This window comes from Mesoplodon densirostris, chromosome 15 (assembly GCF_025265405.1).
Source record: "Mesoplodon densirostris isolate mMesDen1 chromosome 15, mMesDen1 primary haplotype, whole genome shotgun sequence".
NCBI lineage: Eukaryota > Metazoa > Chordata > Mammalia > Artiodactyla > Ziphiidae > Mesoplodon > Mesoplodon densirostris.
The window spans coordinates 18,171,114-18,190,617 of record NC_082675.1 but is presented as its reverse complement, the minus strand read 5'-3'; the positions used below and the strand labels follow the sequence as shown (position 1 = coordinate 18,190,617).

Genomic DNA, 19,504 nt, shown 5'->3' with positions numbered 1-19,504 from the left:
ATGTTTGATTGGCTACAAACTGGCTGCTCTAGTTAGCATGAAATTCAAGTTAACTCATGTAGAAGCCAGAATGACTTCCCCAGATCTCAACATGTGAACATTTTTTTTTTTATCACATCTAACGCCCTCCAGAATTATTTGGGGTACATAATTGACGCTGACATTTGTAAAGGGGAAGATTTGGAAACCACACACAGGGGTGTGAATGTAGCAATTTTAACTTTCCAATACAATGTTTTCTTCTGTCCCCGCCTCCCCCGCAGGCTTCATGATAACCGCATTATGTGTATTGCGTATATTGTGTGTTGGCAGCTTTGCCTCAACCCTTGGCTTGTATGTCTCATTCAGAGGCCACAGTGGCCTTGACCTCTGACTCCTGTGGTGTCTCATCAGGCTGAGCCGTTCACGGGAGAGCTGCCCTCCCAACCAACGCTGCCCATCCTCGGAGAGAAACTGCACCAGGTTTTTCACAGTGTCCTGGAAAATCTGAGGAACATCATGAAGGGCTACTGTCTGCCGGAGCCTATTTTTAGCATCAAGGTGGGTCACGTGTGCAGGGTAGGTGTGTATCACACACACGTGCATAGGTCCGTATGAAGAGCCAGGAGATCCCAGAGATCTTTATTGAGGTAAGAAATGAGAAAATGATTCATCCTCTGTTGTTTCTATCAAGGACCCATTCTCAGGAAATTCCTCAGTTTCATTGTAAACATCAGTGTATGTTTCTCTCTGATTATAAACTGTTGTAAAGGGGACATTGCTTTTTGGGGTTGGGTTCAGCTCAACGCTGAGAATGTTCACATAGTAAATTAAGAAAGGAGTCGATGTGGGTCACCCTCTTAAAGAGACAGCGAGGAAGGGGCTTTGTCCAGAAACACAACTCTGTTCATCATCCCAGGGTCCCGTTGTCTGTAGAGAAACAAGTCCTCAGATTTTCAGACCTCCGTGAAAGACCCATGCTGCTAAACTCAACTGTCAGTAACTATAAAATTGTGCTACATCCCATTCCATCCCAGAAAAGCCAACCACAGTGATGGTGGTCATAGTAATAACTCAGCCCTTGTCCTGTATGTGCTATGTGCCATCTACTACTCTAAGTACTTGAACCTTATTAAGTCATTTCACCGTCCCAACACCCTAGGAGGTAAGAACTGTTATTATTTCCATTTTACAGGTGAGGAAACTGAGGCACAGAGAGGCTACAAAATTTGCCTGGTTTCACCCATGAAGAGGCAAAGAGGGGACTTGAACCCTGGCCCTCTAGCTTCAGAGTCCATGCACTTAGCCCCTAGGTTATGCTGCTTAATTGCTAGAATTACAACATTTTTTTAAGTCTTTGCACTTGCCTGTGTGTGCATGGTTTCATTTTTTTTTTTTTTTTTTTTTTTTTTGCGGTATGCGGGCCTCTCACTGTTGTGGCCTCCCCCGTTGCGGAGCACAGGCTCCGGACGCGCAGGCTCAGCGGCCATGGCTCACGGGCCCAGCCGCTCCGCGGCATATGGGATCCTCCCAGACCGGGGCACGAACCCGTATCCCCTGCATCGGCAGGCGGACTCTCAACCACTTGCGCCACCAGGGAGGCCCCATGGTTTCATTTTTAAACCTTACAACCACGTTATGGGGTTGGTGCCATTATCCTCCCCATTCAAAGACCATCAACAGTTCTGCTTCCGGGTGAGCCGGGAGCACTGCAATGCAGCTGTTAAGAGTCTCTGAGTCTGCCTGAGTTTGCATCCTGGCTTTGCTTCCTACTAGCTGGGTGACTTTGGGTAACTTGATTAACCTCTCTGTGTTTCAGTTTCCTCAACTGAAGTCTGCGTGAGTTTGCATCCTGGCTTTGCTTCCTACTAGCTGGGTGACTTTGGGTAACTTGATTAACCTCTCTGTGTTTCAGTTTCCTCAACTGAAGTCTGCCTGAGTTTGCATCCTGGCTTTGCTTCCTACTAGCTGGGTGACTTTGGGTAACTTAATTAACCTCTCTTGTGTTTCAGTTTCCTCAACTGGAAAATGCAAATAATGATTATTCCTACTTCGTAGGGTTGTCTCTGAGGATCAAATGAGAACAAGCAAATCCAGGTCCTAGAACAGTGTCTGGCACAAAGCCAGTGTCCCACAAATGTTCGCTTTTCCTAGGGCCTGGTGTTCTATCCCCACACCAGCCTGGCTGTTTGGATGCATGGAGAGGGGAGTGGGGCCTTCCTGGGTCGGGAAACTGGGTGTTCGTTCCCCCTGTGGTCAGGGGACCATTCTACTCTGGACTTTTCTACAGGCCACTGGGTCTAGATATTTGGCCACTCAAGTGCACGGGGCCTGGATGGGCTGAGTGTGTCAGCCGCCCTGTGGTGGGTGGCCGTGCCCATGCCCCCAGCACAGCCTTGGGCCGACTCTGTACTCCCCGCTGCAGCTGAAGGACTGGGTGCAGAAGCTCCTGATGACCCTCCGGCACCCAACGCTGCCACTGCTGGATCTGCAGGAGATCATGACCAGCGTGTCGGGCCGCATCCCCGCCCCCGTGGAGAAGGCTGTCCGCAGGGTGATGGCCCAGTACGCCAGCAACATCACCTCGGTGCTGTGCCAGTTCCCCAGCCAGCAGGTGGGTGCCCCCCACCCCCACTCCAGCCCTGCTGGGAGCTTGTCTCCCCATCAGTGCGGACGTCCGGTCTCTGATCAAATCGGGCTTCACGAGACCCACTTACACCCGAGATGCTGGGGACTGAGAGTTTTCTTTCACGCCTTCTCTGCAGAATCGCAGCATTCCCCCCAAAGCAACAGTTGTTTAGAGGAACATAAACAGTTATTAGGCCTCACTCTGTATAACTCGGCTTCGGAACAGGAGTAAGCAGTTGGCGCAAGCAGAGTGAGCGTTTTCCAAAAATACGCTGGCTGACACAGTAGAGGACATTGTGAGTTCTTCTTGCCAGCGTGTAGCACTGATTCTCCCCCTCTGCTTTGTGTAAGGTGACAATCTTGGGGCTATACGTATATATAATATTTTTTAAGAATGGAAACCATTCCCGGGTAGTATCAGAAATCTCTAATAATTCTACAATGGCCTCGTTTTGCTCTTTTTTGGGGGTGCTTTTATCAGGCATTTTAAAGGAAATCTGCATTTGGAAGAGCCACCTCTACCTTCGTGCCCTCTGCCTGGTTATAAGGGCTGCCTCCCACCATCACCCCACCCACATATCAGCAATCTGGGGCGCCCGAGGTCAGTGTAAGTCAGTTTATTCCCAGAGGTCAACCTCTAGGTTGGAGTATCGTTCGGCCATAAAAAGGAATGAAATACTGATTCATGCTACCCCAGGGATGAACCTTGAAAGCATGATGCTCAGTGAAAGAAGCTAATCATTAAAGACCGCATGTTGCCTGATTCCATTTATATGAAACATCCAGAACTGGCAAATCCATGAAGAGGAAGTAGATTAGTGGTTGCCAGGGGCTGGGGGCAGGGGGGTTGGCGAGTAGCTGCTAATGGTTATAGGATTTCTTTTGGGGGAGAAGAAAACGCTCTGAAATTGGATAGTGGTGATGGTTGCACAACTCTGTGAATATACTACAAAGCACTGAATTAACTGTACACTTTAAAAGAAGGGGGGTGGGGCCTCCCTGGTGGCGCAGTGGTTGAAAGTCCGCCTGCCGATGCAGGGGATACGGGTTCGTGCCCCGGTCTGGGAGGATCCCATATGCCGCGGAGCGGCTGGGCCCGTGAGCCATGGCCGCTGAGCCTGCGCGTCCGGAGCCTGTGCCCCGCAACGGGAGAGGCCACAACAGTGAGGGGCCCGCATACCGCAAAATAAATAAATAAATAAATAAATAAATAATAAAAGAAGGGGGGTGGAATATAATGGTATATGAATTCTATCTCAACTAAAAAATAATGAAAACAAAGCTCTCAAGGACCCCAGTTGAGAAAAATACACGTTGCAACCTTCTAGGAATTTGTTATTGATGCAGGTTTTTCATTACATGTTTTTTGTCACCACAAACAATATGCCGATCGCATTAAATCTAACTGTAAAAATAGGACCCCCATACCCAACACCCTCATGCTCCCTGGGGTTGGAAATTCCTTTCTCCTCTTTCCCCAGAGCATTTGTATTTGTGGAAAGGGATGATACAGTGGTGTGTGTCTTTATGTGATTGTTGTCATTCTGAGCTCTTGAGTCCTCAAGCCACATGTTGAGTGGGGTGTGCAGAGCTGTTTCTGGGTGGCCAGAGGGCTTTGGGGCTGGAATTCTAAATTTTTTAATGGGATCTCCATGGGAGCCTGTGGTGGGTCCTTCTGGTGACTTCTGCGTGGCAACCAGATTGTGTGGTTTGAGTGGCCAGACCTGTCCTGTTTTCCCATGCAGATAGCCACCATCCTGGACTGCCATGCGGCCACCCTGCAGCGGAAGGCCGATCGGGAGGTCTTCTTCATGAACACCCAGAGCATTGTGCAGCTGGTCCAGAAGTGAGTCCTGGGCCCTCCTTGGGGTGTGGTTATCACACTCAGTTATCCATGTATTGCCCCAGGGTGGTGCTATCTTAAGGGCAGGCTCAAACTGAGAGACAGTACCTGGGGTCCGATACCCCAGTTACAGCCCCAGCACAGCCCTTCCTAATAGCAGAACAAAGCAACACCCTTTACCTCCGTGAATCTCAGTTTGCCAGTCTGTAAAATGGGGATAAAAACACTTCACACACCATAAGTCATTTTGAGCTATGAGCAGATTGATTTTTGTAAAGTGCTGACACATAGTGAGTCCTTGTGGTAGCTTTGATTATGAGACAGTGGGATGAGATGGCTTTATAGGCTGTAAAGGATTATACAGATTATCCTTGCGGTTTTGGGGGATCCTTGCAAAGGAGGAGTTGGCGAAGAATTTGTATTTTATCTTAAGTAGTTCTTGAGCAGGGAGAACTATTCTGGTGATAAAAAGAACTGCCCTTTTGCATGAAAACTCTACCCAGCAAGAAAGCTTTGCCTATAAGGACAGAATCCAAACATTCTCAGACTTCAGCGGATTAATTCAGCGCATATTAGCCATGTGCCAGAAACTATCAGAGGTGCAGAGGATATAGGACTATAGGAAAATGCCGTCCTTTTCAGGGCGCTCCCTGGCTCATGGGGACTCCTACTAACAATATAGGATCGCAGCTGAGGAAGGAGATTTGAGTTTGGATTCCCCACAAAGTGAGAGTCACAGCTGAGGGCTAGGAGGGGAATCCCTTCCCCGGAACACTTTGACCGCTAACGCTAACCCATCCTTCAGCAATGGAAATGCCTAGGAGAAATGAACAAATGATAAAGGAATCAAATTCCATAGCAGGTTTTTGTGTGTTAAATATAAATCTCAAAGCTCTGTCTTATGTTGTGTTCGTGTGTGTTTTTAAAATCACATCTGAATAAAAGAGTATTTTAGGTTCTTACTCTCTTTTGTTGCCATTTGGTGATGCTGGGGTGAAGCTGCTTTCAGCTTCCCTAAAACTCAGCATCACATTCTCTTAAAAACTCAATTCCCTGTGTTCTGAAATAGTTTAGAAGAGGAAATGGTTTAAGGAACATCCAGGTTACCATTTGGTTTTAAAAGGGAAGTGAAATTTACACAGGGATCTTTGGGTAAATGTCCTTCAAGTTTTGTTTTGTTTTGTTTTCCAATCTGTCTTTATACATTGAGTGGTTAATTGAAAATTTTTGCTTTTCAACCATGCATGCAAGGCTGACCCCTTTCAGCATCCCAACTCTGTAAGTGTTTTTCCTTCTCTATGGGGACGGGCAGGCATCATCCAAAGGCTCAGGCTTGGCCCCTCATTGGATGTGTGACCTTGGGCAAGTCATTGGTCTCTCTGGCCTGCGGAGTTCTTAGCACAAATGAACTAACTCACACATCCCTCCCAGGCCTAAAGATTAGAGGGAGCAGCCTCCAGTTTCTTTATTAGTGTTTTCTCCTTTTTCAAATCATAAAAGTCCTGGCTGTGGATAACTCCGGCACCCCAGGAAGTGGAGTCGATCACTAAGGCAGCCTTCCCTTCCTCCCCAGATACCGCAGTGGGACCCGGGGCTACATGAAGGCGGTGGTGTTGGATCTCCTGCGAAGATATTTACTGGTTGAGCACCATTTCCAACAAGGCAAGAGTCGCCACCGCAAGCATTGGTGACAAGCCCACGGGGGCAGGAGGGGCCCCGAGCCTTACCCCACGTGGCCTTTTGTCTCCCTGCAGCCCACTACGACAAGTGTGTGATAAACCTCCGGGAGCAGCTGAAACCAGACATGTCCCAGGTGTTGGACTGCATCTTCTCCCACGCACAGGTGGCCAAGAAGAACCAGCTGGTGATCATGTTGATCGTAAGCAAGAAAAGTCGCCCTTTACCCAGAGTGGGGGTAGCTCAGGGCTCCACCGACTTTTTCTGGAAAGGGCCAGAGAGTAAATATATTAGATTTAGCCCAGGATATGGTCTCTGTCCTGACCTCTCAATGCTGCTGTGGCACAGTGTAAGCAAATGGGCATGGCTGTGTCCCAATAAAACTTTGCTTATAAAACTAGGCAGTAGGTAGGATATGTTGACCCCTGGGGAAGATCATGACTAACCCACAAAGCACCTACTGTGTGCCAGGCACTCCTGACATGCTTTACAAATACTAACTTGTTTAATTCCCCCAGCAGCCCTAGGAGGTCGGTACCGTTCTCATCCTCCTTTGACAGAGCACAGAGAGGTGAAATCACTTTCCCAAGGGTACCCAGCTTATAAGTGCAGAGCTGGGATTTGAACCCACAGCGTGGCTCCAGAGTCATGAGCTATGATTAGTCAAGGGGTATTGGATTCCGAGTCTTCTGGTAGGGCTTTCACTTTGCCTTCTTGGTGAAGCGTGGAATGTCTTTGTTCTTATTTCTCCTCCTACCGGGTAATAATTAACAATCCTTTATAGCTAAAAATTTTTTTCCTTGACGTGACTTAGAAAATGCAGGATCAGCAGATAGTAGCAGAGACTTGGGCTTGGCTTATAGCAGGAAGGGGTCGGCAGATTTTTTTCTGTAAGGGGCCAGAGAGTAAATATTTCAGGCTTTGGCCATGCAGCCTATGTTGAAACTACTCAGCCCTGTCATTGTAGCGTGAAAGTGGCTGCAGACAATATGTGAATGAATGAGTGTGGCTCTGTGCCAATAAAACTTTATTTACAAAACTGGGCAGTGGGCCAGATTTGGGCCTGGGCTTATAGGGCAGTTAACACCCTAACAAGATGGATTCATAAATATTGATATTTTTGTAAAGAATCATTTAAAAATCTCCTAGTGCAGCATGAGATTCTCTTAATCCTGGCTGTACTTGAGAACCACCTGGGGTGGGGATGGGGGAGCTTTTAAAAAATACAGATGCCCAGGCCCCACCCTTGGTCCATTAACTCAGGGTTTCTGTGGATGGGGCCCAGGCATTAGTACTTTCTGAAAGCTTCTCCAATGGGAAGTTTAAACGGGGACTGTATATTAGATAATAATATTGGTTTAGTGTTCAATTTTTGGGGTGTTTTAACAGTTCTACAGTTAGCTGGGGAAAGATCTTTTTTCTCAAGGAGGTACATTCTGAAGTAGTGGGAAGGATCATGGTGTCTGCAACTGAAAGAGAGAAAGAGAAAAGAGTGAGAGAGTGTGTTTGTGTGTACAGGCATGCACGTATGCTTACTAGAAAAGCAAGTGTGAAAGTTTAGCAACTGCTGAATCTGGATAATTTTCAATGTACTGATCTCCTGTAGTTTTGAAGTTCTTCAAAATTAAATTTGGGGGACTTCCCTGGTGGCGCAGGGGTTAAGAATCTGCCTGCCAGTGCAGGGGACACGGGTTCATTCCCTGGTCCAGGAAGATCCCACATGCCATGGAGCAACTAAGCCCATGCGCTACAACTACTGAAGCCCGTGAGCCACAACTACTGAGCCCGCATGCCACAACTACTGAAGCCCGCATGGCTAGAGCCTGTGCTCCAGGACAAGAGAAGTCACTGCAGTGAGAAGCAACGAAGAGTAGCCCCCACTCGCTGCAACTAGAGAAAGCCCGTGCACAGCAACGAAGACCCAATGCAGCCAAAAATAAATAAAATTTTAAAAAAAATTAAATTTGGGAGGAAGGCTCCCCAAGTGCTTGCAATATGCAGCCAGGATTGGGAACTTAAGACCGAGGACATATCTAGTCTTGGGGGGAATTTCATTGCTAAAATAATATAACCTTTTTCTCAAAGTACCTCCATTGGATGGAGTCTTTTTAAGTGTGAGTGTCTGTAAAACAAAGGATGCCTTTATATAATTTATTACAGTCCACTCGCCATTTGTTCATAGGCCAGGGCTTGGGTCTGTGGGTAGTTCTGCTGTTTGCTACTCTTTGTGTACATAATAACTCTCTTTTGGGCGCGAAGTTCTTAAAAATAATTTTTATCAGAGGATGGCCTGGGGAAGAGGACAGCCTGGTGGAATGGCCCCCAGATCAGAGAACTAGGGCACTGCCAGGGGCTTCTTGGTGAAGGAGCCTAAAAATGTTGTAGCAGGTGTGGTTTGGGGGTTATATGTGAGATTCATTATTCTTCTGGCTCTCTTGTTTCCATTTGCTAGAAAATGGTGAGTTCTTTGCATTTGACGGTATTTGATGCTTTGGAGATTTTGAGCAAAGACTTGTTAATTGAGTGATTACTTGGAAATGAAATGTTTTTGAGTCTTTACAGGGAACCTCATTTCTGAACGTCAATTCAGTGGTCACAGGACTTTGCTAGTGACAAAACAAAGAAAACAAAACATGATGCTGTGAGCTAAAATATACGCCATGGGACCACTTCACAAAAGTTAACAAGAAAGAGAGAGAGAGGGCTTCCCTGGTGGCGCAGTGGTTGAGAGTCCGCCTGCCGATGCAGGGGACACAGGTTCGTGCCCCGGTCTGGGAAGATCTCACATGCCGTGGAGCGGCTGGGCCCGTGAGCCATGGCCGCTGAGCCTGCGCGTCCGGAGCCTGTGCTCCGCAACGGGAGAGGCCACAGCAGTGAGAGGCCCGCGTACCGCCAAAAAAAAAAAAAAAAGAGAGAGAGAGTATTTTAGACTTTTGTGTGTAGAGTGTGGTGGCCAGATTTAAAAATTTTTCATACAAAACTTGTCTTGAGTCTTTCCTCTCTTTTTATTTTTTATTCCTATCTTTGGCCATGCCACACGGCTTGCAAGATCTTTCCCAACCAGGGATCGAACCCAGGCCACGGCAGTGAAAGCCTGGAATCCTAACCACTAGGCCACAGGGAACTCCTGAGCCTTTCCTCTCTTAGAAAACCACTAGCCTGGCTGTTGGACAGCGCCTGCGTCCTGTGCTATCCTTGGAGCCACAGGCTGGTGGAATGATGGAGACTAATGCCACCGCCACTTGATAAAGCAAATCAGAATTTGGGAGGGAGAGAAAGTTTAGAATAATTTCCCACGAGATTTCTTCAGCGCTGACATGCTATGTGTTTATGTACAAGTGTGAAATATTAATATGTTAAAAAAAATTTTTTTCTGATTGTAAAAACAGTGTGGTCTCATTCTAATTAGGAAAATGCAGACGCAGATGCGGAAAAGAATGACCCCTGGCCCCACCACCTGGTGACCACTTGGAGAATGGCCTGGTGCAAGGAAGGGGGAGTGTGATGCCCAGGCATTCAGATTCCCAGCATTCATTGTTCTGTCTTTGTGGGTATTGAGGGAGTATAAGCTCTGAGCCATTACCAAGCCCTTCTTGCATTTAGGGCATAAGAGGAGTTGCATAGACCAGTCGCATGCGGCCCTGGTCTCCAGCAGAAAGGTCCCTTGTTCAGAAGCGGAGAGGAAGGGTGCACATAGGAACCCTCATCCCTCCCTCTTCTGCAGGTTCCACCTCTAGATCTTCTCTCTTGCAGGAAGCCTCCCTTGACCTCTCCAGGCCCTAGATGCTCCCCTCACACCGGGGCTCCTGGAGGGTAGCTTACACACCCTCACCAAAGCCTCCCATGTGGCTCTGACTCTTTGTTCATACCTGCCTCTATTTCCCCTCATCCCTCTTCTCTGAAACTGAGCTCCATAAGTCAGGCAACAATGTTTAGAGGAAACAGGGAGAGGCCATAGGGACAGGAGAGCCCTGGGTTCAAATCTGGCTCTGCCTTGCACGTGCTCGGTAGCCTTGGGGCAAGGCATGTTGCCTCTCTGAGCCTCAGTTTCCTCATCTGTAAAGTGGGAATCATATAGTAATTTGTCAGTGGGTTGGGGGCATTTGAGGAAATGAGTGGAAAGGGTCTAGCTGCTTGCCCGGCCATAGTAAGTACCTGATAAGTGCTGGCCATTAATAGTGATGCAGACAGAGACTTTGTTGTCTTTTTCTTCATGCCAGGAATTTAGGGCATGTTTTGGGGTGGATGAATGGGAGAGTGAATGAACAGGGGGGTACTTGGTGGAGAGTGGCTAAAGGTATGTGTATCCTACTGTGCAGGTTTGCGGGGGCAGCCACCCCCCCACCCCCCTGGCCAAGGGTGAATGCTGGCCTGTTTCCTTCTGGTAGAACAGAGAGCCATTTGGATTTTGTTTCTCTCCCCCAAAGGATGAGCTCTGTGGCCCAGACCCTTCCCTGTCAGATGAGCTGACCTCCATCCTCAGCGAGCTCACTCAGCTGAGCAAAAGCAAGCACTGCAAGGTGGCCCTCAGAGCCAGACAGGTAGGGTTGCCAGCTGTGGTCCCCACTGCGCATGAGGTCACAGGGTGCTGTCGTTCCCCACGCGCGGCCCCCACCGTGCATGTCCCCTCTGCTGCAGGACCCGCCCCTTGGCTCCTCCCCATGAGGATGGCTCACCCCAGCCCCTCTGTCCCCTCCCCCTGCAGGTCCTGATTGCCTCCCACCTCCCCTCCTATGAGCTGAGGCACAACCAGGTGGAGTCCATTTTCCTGTCTGCCGTCGACTTGTATGGCCACCAGTTCTGCCCGGAAAACCTCAAGGTGAGGCCATCTCCATCCATCCACTTGGCAGAGAGCACACGCTGTGGCCCAGGTGGGGCCTGGGGGTGGGGAAGTGGGCTCCCCCTTCCCTCGATGGGTTGGCACTCGGGTGCAGGGCACAGTTGCCAACTCCAGTGGTTTAGTCCAGTGTGGGCAGGGCTGCCCAGGGGACGCTCTGGGAGAGGTTGAGTCCTGCAGGATGGACAGAGCCTCAGGCAGCAAGGCTCTCCCAGGAGGTGTGATGTTAAAAATTCATGTGTGATGGAACTTATTGGAAGCTGGGAGCACTCACATGGTTGGGTCATGGCTTCATCTTCCCAGGGCTCCCCCACCCCCTAAATCTGCCTCATTCACAGGCTTCCAGGCACCCCCTCCACATCTGGAGCTGGGAGCCCTGGGAGCAGTCACCCCAGAACTGCCTCCATGTTCAGATCTCGTGGGCCTGGGAAATGGGCAACGTTTCGTGATAACAACACGACCAGCCTCCTTCCCTGCCCCCATCCCTCCTGCTTATCTGACTGCTGGTTAGAACTTGTTAACATTCCCTTTTCCTTCTTTTTCCCCCTTCCATTTCCTGTAGAAATTAATACTCTCAGAAACGACCATATTTGACGTCCTGCCCACTTTCTTCTATCATACTAACAAAGTCGTCTGCATGGCATCCTTGGAGGTAAGTAGGAGAGAGGCCCCCGTAACAGCACCAGTACTGACCATGCCGGTCTTAACATCCACTGCCCGCCTGCCACATGCCTGACCCTGGGCCACGTGCCTGGCAAACGTGATCTTATCATTCTCTGTACCAGGTAGGTCCTGTTACTTACACCTGTCTCACGGAGAAGAGAACGGAGGCTCAGAGAGGTGAAGCAACTTGCTCAAGGTCACACAGCTAGGAAGTAGCAAAACCAGGATTCACATTAGGTCTGTCTTAGTCCAGAGTCCTTGCTGGTAAGCCCTGCTATCTTGTGTGCCCTTCCAGCCTCTTCCGGACCAGGCACAGTTAAATATGAACCCCCAAGGGCCAAGTCTGAGGCACTTCATCCAAACTTTCCAACTCACCTGCCTTAGGTACCTTTGAAAGAGTTTTTCACTTGGAACTATGAGAGCCGGAAGTTGCCTAGGTAACAATTTAAGGTGACCTCCCTGTGTGTCAGGCAGAGGTGAACATGAGCAGTGGTGAAACCTGGATTAGAGCCAGGTTGTCTGCTCCCGCTCTGGTCTTCCTGAATTCAGGGGCTGAGAGGTGTTTGGTTAATTTCAGGGCATCACGACGTTTCATCTGCTTTTCAGAATCCTTTCAAGGAGTTATGAGATGATGGGTGTTTTCAACTTGACTGTCTTCCCCTGGTGATTTCTCCTCATTTCTTTTTTTTTTTTTTTTGCGTTACCTGGGCCTCTTACTGCTGTGGCCTCTCCCGTTGCGGAGCACAGGCTCCGGACGCGCAGGCTCAGCGGCCATGGCTCACGGGCCCAGCTGCTCCGCGGCATGTGGGATCCTCCCGGACCGGGGCACGAACCTGTATCCCCTGCATCAGCAGGCGGACTTTCAACCACTGCGCCACCAGGGAAGCCCTCTCCTCATTTCTTTACCTTCTGAACTTGGAGTCTCAGTCCCCTGTGGTGCCCACTCTTCTGCCATCTTTTAGACCCCATGGGTCACCCATCCTGATGCCAGAAGGTTGACTGGGTCTCCATGGAGACCATTTTGGGCTTGTAAGCATGTTACAGCCACTGTCTCTGGGCCTGCAATTTTTACCCCTCCCCTGGTTTCAACTCCAAGAACCCCTCCAGGCCCCACTCTTTGTTCGCAGCAGTGAGACCTAACACAACTCTTAAGTAGCTACCAAGTGTTTTCCCCCTGTCTTCAAGTTTCACCAGTAATTATTGAGACCTACTGTATTCCAGTTGCTGGGGATACATTAGAGAATAACCATAGTCTCTGCCTTAGTGGAGCTTCTCTGGCTGGGGAGAGACACACACTCAGTATTTCTTTAATTATACATGTGATAGGGCCACAAAGGGAAAATGCAGGCCGTGATGAGAATTGCACAGCAGTACTTAACCTTACCAGGGGGTTCGACTCAGGCTTTGATGAGAAAGTGACATGAAAGCGTCTGAAGAGCAAGTAGGAATTGGTGGGAGGGAGAAGCAGAGATTCCGGTCAGCAGCGTATGCAAAGGTCCAAGCTGTGTGACCTCTGGCAAGTTGCTTTCCTTCTCTGGACTCTTAGATTCTTGCACTTTAGATAGGGATAGTAATGCTGACCTCACAGGATGAGTAAGCATCAGATGTGAGTATTGATCACCATTGTCACCCATCATCCAAACACCTGTCCTATTTAGGGGGTCCTAAGTCTAAGGGTCCTAAGTCAGATAGAAAGCAGCAGCCCACCTTCCCCACTTAATAAAGTGCTGAATCCCATTTATTTCTGTTAGTGATTTTTCTAGGATGCTTTCTTTACATGTTCCATCACTTTGTTGGGCAGTTTTATTGAATAGAATCCAACCTTTTCTTCATGACTCAAGATGAGCGTTGTAAACATAAGGTTTTCACTTGGCCTCTTGAGTTGCGTAGAGTTTTTTCCCCGCTTAAAATGTGTCTGGTGCTCCCAGACCATGCCCAGGGTCACTGATTCTCCAGGAAGACTCCCAGGACTCAGCATATAGATGTGCTCACAGTTGTGATTTATTACAGCAAAAGGATACAAAGCACAGTCAGCAGAGAGAAAGTGCTCATGGGGTGAAGGCCAGGGGACACCACACACAAGCTTCCAGTGGTCCTCCAGGCACTTTTAATTCCTTGACAAACAAATTATGGCAGCACATGTAAAAGTTGTCTACCACAGAAGCTCATTAGAGACTTAGCACCCACAGTTTTATTGGGGGCTGGTCACACAGGCACTCTGCCTGACACATACCAAAATTCTAAACTCCCAGGAAGAAAACACATGTTCAACATAAATCATACTGTTTGCATAGTTTAGGCAACGTCAACCATTCTTATCTGGGAATGGTGGGAATCCTCCCTAAATCTGAGTTCTTAGTTGCTAGCAAAAGGGCAGCCTTGCAAGCAGGCCTTTCAAAGGATAGCAATTAGGCCTGCTGTGCTAACTTTTGCTGCACAGTCCCTGGCTTCCCTGTTCAATTAAAAAAATTCCCAATGCTTAGACTCTAGAACCGTGTGGTCCAATACGTCAGCCACTGGCCACACATGGCTTTTGAGCACTTGCAGTGTGGCCAGTCTGATTGAGCTGTGCTTGAAGTGTAAGATACACACTGGATTCCAAAGACTCAGTATGGAGAAAGAATTTAAAATATCTTAATTTTTAAAAATTGATTACATGTTGAAATGATAATGTTTTAGGTATTGGGGATGACATGAAATGTATTATTAAAATTATATTTAACCTCTTGCCTTTTGAGTATCAACTGGAAAATCTGAAATTGATTTAAAATTGCCTTCATGGCCTGTGTTGTATTTCTGTTGGACAGTGTTACTCTAGAGCAGGAGTCAGCAAACTATAGTCCGTGGGCCACATCTGGCCCACTGCCTGGTTTTGTAAATAAAGTTTTATTGGAACACAGCCACACCCACTCATTTGCATATTGTCGGTGGCAGGAATGTATGCCCCCTGTAGTGGAAGCATGGAGTCTTAACTGCCAGAGAAGTCCCTACAACAGCAGAATTGAGTAGTTGTGATAAAGATATATTCCACAAAAGCCTGAAATATTTACTATCTGGTCCTTTGCAGAGAAAGTAGCATCCTGAAGAGTGAGCAAATTTGCTGTTAGCTACCACTTTAGGGATCATGTTTCAAGATCGTTTCTGGGACCCTTCAGCCTGAGTTTTCGCAGGTGTTGAGGGCACTCCGTCAGCTGTGCTTCTGTTTCGTTAGGTTTATGTGCGGAGGGGCTACATCGCCTATGAGTTAACCAGCCTGCAGCACCGGCAGCTCCCGGACGACACCTGCGTGGTGGAATTCCAGTTCATGCTGCCCTCCTCCCACCCAAACCGGTACAGAGTGGTACCCACCTGGGGGGCCAGCTTGTGCTTCTTTTCTCCCTGACCACTGTAGCCCTGTTTCTGGAGGGACCCAGCAGGGATGTCTGGGAACTGTTGGGAAGACATCAGGTGCACCACTTCCCCACCCTGGCATCTCCCCCCATCTTTGTTCTCTCGTCTGTAAGATGGAGATAGCCCAGTGCTTATCTCCGGTAGCCACTGCCCACCTGTGGGATATCGAAATTAAAGTGCATTACAATTAAATTAAAAATTCAGTTCCTCGGTTGTACCAGCTGCATTTAAAGTATGCACTAGCCACAAGCTCACATGTGGCTTGTGGCTGCCATGTTGGACGTTGTGGTTCTAGAACATTCCGTCACTGCAGAAAGTTCTATTGGACAGAGTTGTCCAAGACCATGATGAAAAGTAAATGAAATAAGGCAAAGACAGCATTTAGGGCTGTGCCTGGCATGCAGAAAGTTGATGAATATTAAGGGTCCCTTTGAAGTTCATGACTGATACTATTATTACCGTCTGATGGCATGACGTGGGTTGGGCTCTATGCTGAGTGCTTCCACACTCTATTTCATTCAGACTTATTCCCCACCCCCAAAAAAGAATTGTGACATTTTCCCAATTGAGAGAAAAGGGGACTGACTCTTTGGGGGCCTGGAATCATTTTGGGGGTCTGTGGGAAGGGTGGTGTAAGAACTTTTGAACTTGTCCGCCCCTGAGGAGGAATTCTTTCCCTTCGGATTGCATTGTCACAGCAGTTCAACCCCGTTAGGAAAGGGGGGCCGCCCTCTGAAGGCCGGGGGTCACTCACGCCTTGTTTCTTGGAAGAACCTACATGGGTGTCCAGGTTATTGGTTGTGACCCTCAGTATAGACACAGGGTGTTACCAGCCAGGGAGATGTTGAGGACCCTAGAGGGCTTCCCTGACTGTTTCAGGCCCTTGCCATTGCTGTCGGCTGGGAGGGCCAGGAGCTTACTTGGGACCTGTGGCCTCAGCTGCCTCCACAGCCCAGCTCTTGCAGGCCTCTGGGAAGGTCATGAGGGGTGAGGTCTCACCGCCCAGCAGGGCCTGGCTGGACCCTCTGCACCTGTGTCTGTAGAGCCAGGCACGTTGTGAATTGGGTCTTGAGACCAGAGGGGAGGTCAGGCGAGAGGCCAGCAGGACTTAGGTCCAGGCCCAAGGGGCGCTGAGCATGGCCAGAGCCGGGGAACTCAAGAACACGGCCATGCCTGAGGGGCTGTTGTCCTAGTTCCAGAAAAGCAGCTGGTGAGGCCAAACCTTTCCATGTTTTTTCCAAGAGAAGCAGGAAAGCTAGACTTTAAAAAGAAAATCAGGGCTTCCCTGGTGGCGCAGTGGTTGAGAGTCCGCCTGCCGATGCAGGGGACACGGGTTCGTGCCCCGATCCCGGAAGATCCCACATGCCGCGGAGCGGCTGGGCCCGCGAGCCATGGCCGCGGAGCCTGTGTGTCCGGAGCCTGTGCTCCGCAACGGGAGAGGCCACAGCAGTGAGAGGCCCGCGTACAGCAAAAAAAAAAAAAGAAAATCAAATCCTCAACTTTTCAGTGTGGACAGGTAGTCAGTGTATAAGGAATATATTAAAAATGCGGCGCGCACCGGCGTCTGTCTGGAGCCACAGGGTCCGTCTGTGGGCCGAATTCAGCCCATACTGCCACACCAGTGTGTTACCCCTGCATTCAGCTGCCTGGGAGCAGGGGACCTGGCGGATGGTTTCAGGGGTATCCAACAGGAAGGCACACACAGGCCCTGCCCCACCTGGATTGGGGGTCCCCAAGAGCACCCATGGTTTCTAGAATTCACTAGGAAAATTTCCAGGATTCAGTATATTCATGCCTGTGACTGTGATTTATTATAATGAAAGGCACAAAGCCCAGTTAGCAAAGGGAAAAGGGGCATGGCGTCAAGTTCAGAGGAAGCCAGCGCAAGGTCCCAAGAGTCCTCTCCCAGTGGAATCACCCAGGACATGCTTCATTCTCCCAGCAGGGAGTTGTGATGGTGTGTGTGCAGTGTCGTCCAGCAGCTGGTTACAGGCTCAGCGCCCAGGGTTTTCACAGGGAGCTGGTCACGTGGGCACCCTCTGCTGAGCATGTACCAAAATCCTAGAGTCCAGAAGGAAAGCTCAGCATAAACCACACCGTACAAGCAACGTGGGCACAGGGAGCCTCCCTCATCATTTAGGGAGTGGGGGCAACCCCAAGTTCCTGGACGCCAGCCAAGGGCCAGCCTTGCCTGTAGGTCCCTTTTTCAGGAGAGCAACTCAGGCCTGCTCTGTTGACTCTTTTCTGCCCCCATCTGATGAGCAACCCCTCCTTTGCTTGATTCCAGGCCCCTATCCTAACTACCCGGGGGACCCATTTGGATTTGCTCCGGGTGTGCAGCCAGTCCTGGGGGCAGTGGCCACCTAAACTCCAATAGGCTGCTGGCCTGGGGGTCAGTTTTGGTTTCTGGCCCTGTCCGTAGGGTGGGTTTGATGGAGGGGAGGGGTTAGGGGAGCAGAGGCCTGGAATGTCTTTCAGAACCAAGGCTGGCCCTTCACCGGCCGCCGGGGGCTGGGGCTCTCTAGGAGAAACTGGCGCTGAGTGCATTCTTACTCTGTGGCTGAGTTCACTACTGTGGATTTATCAGGCGACCATGTTGGAATTGGACTTGCATGCATGCACGTACCGTTCATTCATTTATTCATTCACATGTGGAGCTCTTGCTCTATACCAGGTCCTGAGGAATCAGATGAGACTCCCCAGCCCCTGTCGCTCTATCCCATCCCTTCCACCCCGAGTCTAAGCCCCCCTCTTTCAGAAGCCTCTAATGTGGCGCTGGCTCACCGAAGCTTCCAGGGCAGGAACAGCTCTTGGGGCTAGATCCACGGGTGGCTGCCTCACCCCCTACTTCCCACCCCTCTGCAGGATGGCCGTACCCATCAGCATCACCAACCCTGAACTGCTGAGGCACAGCACGGAGCTCTTCATGGACAGTGGCTTCTCCCCCAAGTCCCAGCGGATGGGGGCCATGGTTGCCTTCCAGAGATTCGAGGATTTCACCAGGTACCCAGTGTGGCTCAGTCTCCCCAGAACACCCCATGCACAGGGGTTGAGTGAGCTTCCCCTGACCCCCACCCATTCATTGCACACACAGGTGGGGGTGGCCCAGACACATGGCACAGTGAGTTAATAATAACGGAATAATAATATCATCAAAAGTGTGGGCTTTTGGGCCTCCCTGGTGGCGCAAGTGGTTGAGAGTCCGCCTGCCGATGCAGGGGATACGGGTTCGTGCCCCGGTCTGGGAGGATCCCATATGCCGCGGAGCGGCTGGGCCCGTGAGCCATGGCCGCTGAGCCTGTGCGTCCGGAGCCTGCGCGTCCGGAGCCTGTGCTCCGCAACGGGGGAGGCCACAACAGTGAGAGGCCCGCATACCGCAAAAAAAAAAAAAAAAAAAAAAAAAAAAAGTGTGGGCTTTTATGTCAGCACCTCCTGCTTTTGAATTCTGGCTCTGCACTGCTTCCTGACTATAAGACTCTGAACAAGTGATTTCTCTCTGTACCTTCGTTTTCTCATCTGTATAATGGGCATAAGAGAAGGACTTACTTCGTAGGGTCACAAGGAAAATTAAATGAATAATACATAGAAAATATTGTATTTAAACTATAGTTAATATGTAAATAACATGCTCAAAAATGTCAGCATCGTTGCCCTTTTTTCATCTTGGTCCTGTATATTATGCATCATGCTTGGATTATCTTATATGTTCACAGCAGCCTTGGGAGGTGTAGTGGTTACTTTTGTTATCCTCAGTTGACTCAGAGGAGTGAGATGAGGTTGCAAGGGTCTACCAGCCAGTAAAAGGGGGACCCCAGCCATGCCCCCAAAGTGTTGGGAGTCATTTCTTTTATTCACCATCTCAAATCACAGAGGTTCATTCTTCCCTTTCGGGAAAGACCCCATCAGTGGTGCCTTGGACCTAGTCAGGAACCACAGGAATTCTGCACAGATTTGGATGTGCTTACAGAGTGGTGGTTGGGAAAGAGTGAGGGTCGGGCCTGACCTATCACCGTGTGGGGCAGCAGCCCCTCAGCCCTCCCTCTCTGCCCCGTGCCCCCAGGAACTTTGATGAGGTCATTTCCTGCTTTGCCAATGTGCCCAAGGACATCCCTCTCTTCAGCAAGGCCCGTACTTCCCTGTACTCCGAGGATGACAGCAAGGTGAGTGTCTGAGCAGGAAGCAAGCCGAGGAGGGGGCGGGCTGGGGCCCTAGGCCCTTCTACTGCCTACCCTTGGTTTTCTCTCCCAGAGCCTCCGAGAAGAGCCGATCCACATCCTGAACGTGGCCATCCAGTACGCAGACTACCTGGAGGACGAGCAGCTGGTGCCTATCTTCCGGACATTCGTTCAGTCCAAGGTACGCTGGGAAGCCTCTGGTTCTGGGTCCCTGGAGAAGGAGGAGGGGCTGTCTTGGTGAGGTGTCCATGTGCCCAAGTCACTTACATAAACAACCATGTATGCATATAACCGTGGGTTGGTTTTATAAAC

The 19,504-nt window shown here is 49.6% G+C and overlaps 1 protein-coding gene across 1 annotated transcript in view; it reads left to right on the top strand.

The window, feature by feature from the left end:
• The window catches only part of ACACB (acetyl-CoA carboxylase beta), a 106,654-nt gene that overhangs the window by 55,469 nt on the left and 31,681 nt on the right, over positions 1-19,504 (top strand). The window contains exons 20-31 of the mRNA XM_060119398.1: positions 394-540; positions 2,405-2,593; positions 4,353-4,453; positions 6,024-6,112; positions 6,205-6,329; positions 10,555-10,668; positions 10,833-10,946; positions 11,527-11,616; positions 14,839-14,957; positions 17,883-18,020; positions 19,078-19,177; positions 19,266-19,373. Coding sequence (XP_059975381.1) covers positions 394-540; positions 2,405-2,593; positions 4,353-4,453; positions 6,024-6,112; positions 6,205-6,329; positions 10,555-10,668; positions 10,833-10,946; positions 11,527-11,616; positions 14,839-14,957; positions 17,883-18,020; positions 19,078-19,177; positions 19,266-19,373 — 1,434 coding nt within the window. The remainder of the gene's footprint in view (positions 1-393; positions 541-2,404; positions 2,594-4,352; positions 4,454-6,023; positions 6,113-6,204; positions 6,330-10,554; positions 10,669-10,832; positions 10,947-11,526; positions 11,617-14,838; positions 14,958-17,882; positions 18,021-19,077; positions 19,178-19,265; positions 19,374-19,504) is intronic.